This window comes from Pygoscelis adeliae, unplaced genomic scaffold, assembly GCF_000699105.1.
Source record: "Pygoscelis adeliae isolate BGI_AS28 unplaced genomic scaffold, ASM69910v1 Scaffold160, whole genome shotgun sequence".
Lineage (NCBI taxonomy): Eukaryota > Metazoa > Chordata > Aves > Sphenisciformes > Spheniscidae > Pygoscelis > Pygoscelis adeliae.
Genome location: NW_008824035.1, coordinates 1181569 through 1189534, shown reverse-complemented (window position 1 = coordinate 1189534; position 7966 = coordinate 1181569). Strand labels below are relative to the sequence as shown.

The window sequence follows — 7966 nt, the reverse complement described above, 5'->3', positions numbered from 1 at the left end:
CCGTGTTGTATTTCCAGCAGATGTCCGGGAAGTTGAAGTCCCCCACGAGAACAAGGGCTAGCGATTGAGAGACTTCTGCCAGCTGCTTGTAGAATGCTTCATCTGCCTCTTCATCCTGGTTGGGTGGTCTCTAACAGACTCCCAGCAGGATATCTGCCTCGTTGGCCTTCCCCCTCATCCTTACCCATAAACACTCAACTGTATCATCATCACAATCGTTGAGCTCTAGACGATCGAAACACTCCCTAACATACAGAGCCACCCCACTGCCTCTCCTTCCTTGCCTGTCCCTTCTGAAGAGTGACAACTTGCATTGTTTGTATCTCTGATCTCTTCATTATTCTGTCTTATTCTTTTTCTCCAGACATATCTTTAAACTGCTGCTCTTTTCTTGTACGTGTTATTCACTTCATTGTTGACTTGCTTCTACACAAGTTTCTGTATTAGTTTTCTTAAAAGGCTGACAGGAACAAAGACTGGGACTGTTTCTAATGTTGCCTCAGCTTTAATCAGTCACTTTACCCTGTAATTACTTTAGTATCATTCAGTTTCTTATTTGTTTTGTTGCCTTGAGAGCTTTGTTTCAAGATCCATAGGGTTTTTATTTTACAATTAATATGTAGTAATTGGATCCTAGGGTTTTGCTGTTTCCTGTGAAACTGATGATAACTGTTGCATGTAATTCTAAGCAGTAGCAATCCTGAGTGTTGATTAAAGCTTATAAAGGTTATGGCCATTTACAGATAAGAGAGAAGACCTTGGAGATAAGTAAAAAAATAAAATATTGGAAATAAGGACAATAGTTCCTGCAGTGTGGCATATAAAAACATATTTATTTTTAGGAGCTTTCATGTGGATTACAGTCAAAGCCTCAAAATGGACTTACTCACTTTACAATGTAAGTAACATTTTTTTTCCTCATTGTGTTTTTATGTTTGTTTTTTTTACTAATGAGCAATTTTTTTTTCTTTTAAGGATTCTGATGGAAAATATTTCACATTTCCTCTTGCAAGCCACAGAAAATCATACAGTCATGTTTACTGTGAAAACAGTATGTTGGTGAGAAAATACTTCTTTAGTGTCTGGAGTTTGTTTATAAAGCTGTATTTTTTTAATTTAGATTGCTGCAGTTTTAAGATAGTTTAATGAACAGTTGTTGAAATTACCGACATCCGTTTACATTCACAGCCTAATACATTGTGTTAGATGTACTTCCTGTTTTAGCGTGTCACACTTAGTGTTCAAGATCTGAAACCTTCAATGCCACCTGAACCTCAAATGTTTTATTTTTGACTCTCTTAGGGTTAGCCCCAGATTACTTTCTCCTTTAATTTAGTGCAGTCCTGTACTGATGGTTTTGAATGAAGAAGTTATTTTTAGTGCTGCCAGGATTCAGCCATACTTCTAATTTGGGAAAGCTGTTTATAGGTTTGCTTTCCCATAATAAAATTTAAGTGAGCCTGAAAGGCTTCCACTGAGCAGTGGAAGCGAATGGAAGCCAGATGAGAAAACAGCACCTTCTCAGTTGTCTCCTCTATTGAGAGGAGAGGTGATAACGTGCTTTTCTTATAGTTTTAGCTCAGGACACAAATTCAGGCAAAATGTTTTTGAAATTTTTTTTAAATATTTTTTGAAAGGAATGAATGTAATCTCTTGGCAAACTGGAGATGGATAAATATGCTTTTCAGAATTATGTGAGTATTTTAGATTAGTGGCAAGGAAATTGAGATGCTTTCCTCTTCCATCCTGCCTGTCCCTGTTGCCACTCCTCCCCTTACCAAAGAAGAGGTTTGTACACCATTGTAAAAAAAGATTGTATATTCTCCGTGCTTTTCTAATTGTCCTTCCCAGTAGCACCTTCAATATTTACACATTTGTTGTGATCTTAGTTGTGCTTTAATAGGGTAACTTTTGCCTTTGTTATAATATCTTAAAGACAGGACTCGTACTGCTTGAGGAGGAGAAGGTACAGAACAATGTCTGAGATACTTACATTGTGGTGCTATCGCTTCAGAACACTTAAATTCTCGAGGCGGGGAGCAGTAGAACATGAAAAATCTAAAGTATTCCTTGACTACTTAGGATAGTACCTTGAGATGTCTCTTTTAGTTAGAAAAGATGAAACTCTAATAAAATTGAATTTTACATCCTATGTAAGGCGCATAATTTTTTTTAAGAGAAATTATGAAAGTTTGCTTGCTTAACCTTGTATTTGTTTTTAGAAAATGTACTGATTCATAACTAGATAAGGTGGCAAATGGAAGTTATTTAAAATGGGTCCCATAACCCCCACCTTTCACTCTTATGCTTCATCTTTCCATTCTTGTAATTGTAATTCCAAGATTATGATATCAGACTTTTAATGGAGGATATCACTTGCTGTTAATGCAGAAGTCTGACTGTGAAATGAAGAAAAAAAGCTGGTGCATATCTTTCATTCTAAATAATTGAGGAAATCTGAGTGAGACTGTATTTATCATCATCTTCGCTTTGACACTTCAGCATTTGACATCCTTAGGAGAGTTTGGTCACTATAGTGACAGCTGCTGCAGACACACTTAATAGAAAAGGAGTGAGATGGAGATGGAAGTTTGTTCCTCTTTTTAGTAAGTTAATTGCACCAAGGTTCTGCTATGAGAGGATTTTTAGAACAGTTGCTGACATCTGGTGTACTGAAGCAGCATATAGAAATTTTTGAGAAGATTATCAGCATTAAATCCTGCATTGTTTGGAGTAAAGAATTGCTATTTTTAATATATTTATAAATACAGTCACACATAGATAACATACTATTTTATGGTATTGACTTTACAGGACACAAGTAGCTGGATTTATGGCTGTGTGAACAGTAATTCATCGATGTGGTGAGTATAAACAGTTCCTGTTCTTTATTCAAGTGGATCTTGTGAGACTACGTGTGAATTTAAAGAATATAAAATAATCTCTTCCTTCCTAAGGAGGAGGATGGGAAGAAAAGCAAAATTCTTACTGTGAATAATTCATGCTTTCTGTATCACCAAGAAAACAGGAAAGAATAGGTTTTCTCAAAATTACTGCATGAATGCAGAATAAAATAGGTGAAGTTTTTCTTCTTTAAGCTATATTTCTGACCTTCATAGCAGTGAAAAGTTGCTCCTGTTGCTCTACATGCTCTGCTGGATTCCTAAATTGTGTGTGTTTTGGAGCATCTCTTTAGAATCCTATGACAGAAGACATCAAATGTCACTCAAAGCCTTCAGAAGAGTGGATTGAAGCATCTCTTTTATTTTTTTCTTGTGCCAAAATTGCTGTTGTCATATGAAAAATATTTAGAAATGTGGGTGACTGATTATTTGAATCAGGTCATTATAACAGTTACAAAATGGATTTAAAACACTGGCTTAGCTTACATTTGCAAAGTAAGCTCAAAGTAAATTCAATCTGCCCTTCAGATTAGGGAGAGCCTCCAGGTGGAATTGAGCTAGCACAGTATTTATCTGTTCTGGGATCTGTGCTGAGCTGTGTAGCCACAGAGTCTTGCCTCCAGCTGATAGCAGGATGTCATAATTACTTTTTCCTGATCCAAGGAGAAGTTGGCTGTTACTCCTTTGTATAACCTTTGATCAGCATCAAGTGCAGGTTAGCCTAGTTCAGGACTGCTACCTAAAACCTCATCTAATAATAGTGTTTTGCTGTGGACTGTGTCCTGAGGTCATGTAACACTATTTAGAGAAACAGAAGTATCCTGGTATTCTAAAAATCATAACTTAAGATGACTGAATGAATGTGGTGCAGTTCAGTGTATTAACTTAATATAAGTACACACCATTTTAGAACTGCTGCAAGCTCTGCAGCAGCTAACAACATTTTTGGTTTATATGGTATGTTTTAGATGTTCCCTTTTAAACTTTTGATGTTTAAAAGATGCTAATAAAACTGTGTGTTAATTCAATGTCAGTGCTGTTTTAGCTCATTAAGAGGTTTCATTATGTATCTGAATTTGCATGGCTAATAACTGCTGAATGTTTTGTGTATGACAAAATTAGAACTTTGCTTAACTTGTTTTTGCAAAAACAAGATTTGCAGCATCTGAAATGATTATAGTTTGATAAATTACTATAGTAGCTAACTGCAGTAGACCCAAACTTGTTCTCAATTTAAAATCATGTGAATCCATATATATATAGAGAAAAGCTGGTATGTTAATCCACTGTCATAACGTAGTGCCTGCATAATGAATATGCTCATCCTTTAATATGCATGAATTTTTACAGTCTGGAAGCTACTGATTTATCCTGGAGAGCTGAGTTACTTCCAACCACCAAGGTAAGTATTGTAGATAACTTGGAGGAGGGAGAGGCGCTTCGTGGGGTAGTTGCATGTCGTGGGAGAAGGATCTGTTCTGTTTACAGCATTGGAGCATGCAGTTATATTCCAGAGGAAGGGGTACAAGAGGTGGACATCTGGGAACTGGCAAGGGGCAAGCTAAGGGTTATGTTCAGTAATGGCTTTTCTTTTTCTTTCTTTCTTTTCTTTTTTTTCCTCTCCCTTTTTTTTTTTTTAAGGTTGTAATACTGAAACTTCAGGACTATCCTTCTTTGTCCCACGTTGTCATTCAGGTACCACCCGCAGTTGGCAATAAGGTAAAAAAAAAAAGAGCAATGCAGAAATTACTTGCTTAGTGTGTTCATAGCTTTCAGATGCTATGACAGAAGGAAAAGGAAATATATTAAATATGTGCGAAGTTACTTTGAGAAACCATAGACCCACACACCAGTGTGGTTTGAAGGTAACTTCATTACCTTCTGTAAGCTCAGAAATATTTTCACTTGATAAAATACCAAATGCAAGGCATGAATAGTACTTGAAACATACAAAACAGCAGTTCTCAAACCACTTCTTAGAGTTCTTGTTGGAGATTCTAACGTTATTCTTCCTTGTTTTTCTTAATATTCTGATTGCATTCCTGAATGTTTATCTTTTTGAACAGTCAGTTCTCTTACCCAGGGTAGCAGAGAATGCCGTAGATAATTGAAGACACCACATATGGATTCTGGGGAGCGTGGTACAGATACCTCTGCAAGCTCTGAGACCACAAATAATGTGGTAGACTGAGTTGTGCAGAGTTTGATAGTTCTGAATCTCACAGATGAGTTGGATATCTTTGCATTAAGGCCTCTCAGGATCCCAGTAAGAGGAACACTTGCAGTGAATCTAAGCAGACTTTGTGTATTACCTAGCTGGGTCTGGCAGGCCTTTCTAGTTAGTCCTGAAAATGGCAGAACACTGAACTTGAATTTAAAGTCTAAGTAGATCAGACATTCCTTTCTGCAACACAAATACAGTCTCTGCATCTGTGGTATAATAATCCATGATCCAAGAAATTATTCACAGCTGAAGTGATTATAATGCTCGCCTATGAGTGTCTCTTCAGATAGTTGTGACAGAGACATCTTGCAATTAAATTAGTAATATACAACGTTCTGGATAAGCAAAGATAGATAACTTGTGAAATGTAACCTGCTAAGTTGTAGTCCAGTGTTAAATCTCGGAAACTGCTTTTAAAAAGTAAACAAATGCTGGATTTACAATGGCATGGAAAATAATTTTCAAGTGAATTAAATACTTATTAGAGATGGTACAGCTCATACCTGCTGGATACTTTGCTTTGCTTTTGCATGATTAAACTTCAGGAAACAAACTAAAGGTTCTTTTTGCTTAGGAAATTGTATCCAGAGTTTGGACAAGTCACTCTCCTTCCCCCCCCCCCCCCCCCCAAAAAAAAAGATGTACCTGAGAAGGAGGGATGTGAACTGCATTCTAGTCATTCTCAGCTGTTTGAATAGCCTTTTGAAGGCTGTTGCAAGAGGATGAGAGCTAGAGTAACCTGGAAGTCATGCTTAAGCTACCTAAACTTGTGCTGCTGTGTACAGGAACAAACCACCTGCCAGTCCCTATCAGTGGATTGTGGAGAGGTGGCTTTTCAGTATTTGTGTCCTGGACTCTGCCTGAACCTGTGAATGGAATTTGGCAAGTGCAAAGGCTTTATAGTCTTGTGCTCTGTTTAGATCTGTAATTAATATCCTGAATTGCAGTATACTTTGGACTGTGAATTCTTCAAAGAGGATTCCAGAACAGTACAGCTTCCTGTAACACATCTTTTTTCATTTGGTAAGTTTAGCTTATTACTTTTGAAAAAAATGGAAAACTAATATTACTAACATTTGGATAATAAATTTGCCTAAAAATTCCAATGGTCAGGAGGCTTTTGGGGATTTGTCTTTACTAAAGTTAATACTGCTTTTGTTAGTAACAGACAAAGAATAAAAAATGTGGGGTTTTTGACTAACATATAGAAGCACATAAGTCTCCTTGGAGGGGGGAATATCTGAAGATGTAGCAAGTTCTCAAATAATTTTATCTAATATGTGAAAATAATGTGTGTTTTACAGGGCTTTCTTCAAGCAAAATTCTGTTAAATTCAACTGGCTTACTTTACAATGTACAGCTCCAGCACTTTAACCAAGTAAGAATACTACTTAATTTTTTAAGCTACTGTAACCACCCTTTGGAGAATGTAAGTGATTTTTTTTTTTTTAATGTTCTAGATATATCAAGCTTTCAAAATTTATATAGAGAGCCACTGCCAGTCACTCAAAGGTAAATATAAGTCTTACAAAGAATAAATTTATAAAACAAAGCTTGTTGAAAATTCTCAAGATTGAAGCTGGTGGAAACAAAAGTCCTCTCATGCAATGGGGTTTAGGCAGTACTATTATAATCTGCTCAAATGTCTCTGCTAATATCTCTCCCTTTCCACTTTTTTTAAGGATAGCTCAAAGAAAATGTGGAATTAGTCCTCCTATGTTTGGTTTTCCTCCTTCCCAGCAAAGAGAAGTTGAATTCAGGAGGATTCTGCGTTATGTTGAAAGTGTTTCTCAAGAATAGCACATTTGGCTAGGATTTTTATTTTCTAATTATGGGACTTCAATTTGAATGTTGAGCTACCTAAGCTTAAACAGAATGGGATGCTAAAGGACTTTGTTTCAAAAAAAAAAAAAAGTGATGGATTTATTAGCTTGAGGTTACAGCTTTGTATTGAAAACCAGACATTTTCTCATAACTGTCCTGCCTTTAAACATTGATGTCTCACTGTCTTGTTCTGTAACAGCATGAGTTGTTAAATGTAATTTTTGTTCAATGCTAACTGCACTGGTCTGCATTGCAATGTCAATTGCAATGTAACCACAAGCCCAGTGATTCTGTATAGTGATCTATATGCCACCTTTATTTTACTTGCATTTTAGTTTTTGGAGACAGTTGCCACATCTTGTTCTTAATTTTATACTTTTTGATTCTCTTCCATTTCAGAAAGAAAACCTAGTGTTTACAGACTTCATATACCCTGGTCACATGAAGACTCAATAATTGTAGCGGAGTAAGGACTTTAACAATTATAGCTTACTACTTGATACGTTTTTGAAGAATGTTTGCATCCTGGTGTGGTAATATTTCTGATATGAGACAACTTTTCCAGTCTTAAGTGTTTGGCTTCTGCATCTTTTCCTCATTTACCTTTCTGCCATTGTTGACAAAGTTGTTTTGACTTTTCCTGAGAATAAGAATATCTATTAATTGTTTAATAGTTCTCACTAATTTTCTCAAAAGGGAAGTCAGATTTGCTGGTCTGAAGTTCTCAGCATAATCTTTGACCCCCTCATGAATGGGGAATAGAGGCTGGATGATGGCTTCTTCCCATAACCCAGGGTTTGGATCACTCAGCAGCTCTAAGTTGCTACAGCAGCCCTAAGTTGCTTCAGCAGCATAGTCGTGACAAAATCAAATGATACAGCTTGAAATGTATGTTGCTCATGAATCACAGTTGAACAACCTGACTTTATTTTAGATGGTTGGAAGACTGTCTTCCTTGTTTATTTTAGAGGTCTTAAGGACACCTCCCTCCCCTCCACCGCCCCCCCCCCCACCC

The 7966-nt window shown here is 36.6% G+C and overlaps 1 protein-coding gene across 1 annotated transcript in view; it reads left to right on the top strand.

Annotated features, from left to right (window-relative positions):
- PGAP1 (post-GPI attachment to proteins 1) overlaps positions 1–7966 on the top strand; it is a 52940-nt gene that overhangs the window by 21617 nt on the left and 23357 nt on the right. Inside the window, exons 9-17 of the mRNA XM_009332800.1 lie at positions 843–898; positions 976–1059; positions 2815–2864; positions 4254–4305; positions 4545–4622; positions 6075–6150; positions 6432–6505; positions 6588–6639; positions 7351–7417. Coding sequence (XP_009331075.1) covers positions 843–898; positions 976–1059; positions 2815–2864; positions 4254–4305; positions 4545–4622; positions 6075–6150; positions 6432–6505; positions 6588–6639; positions 7351–7417 — 589 coding nt within the window. The remainder of the gene's footprint in view (positions 1–842; positions 899–975; positions 1060–2814; positions 2865–4253; positions 4306–4544; positions 4623–6074; positions 6151–6431; positions 6506–6587; positions 6640–7350; positions 7418–7966) is intronic.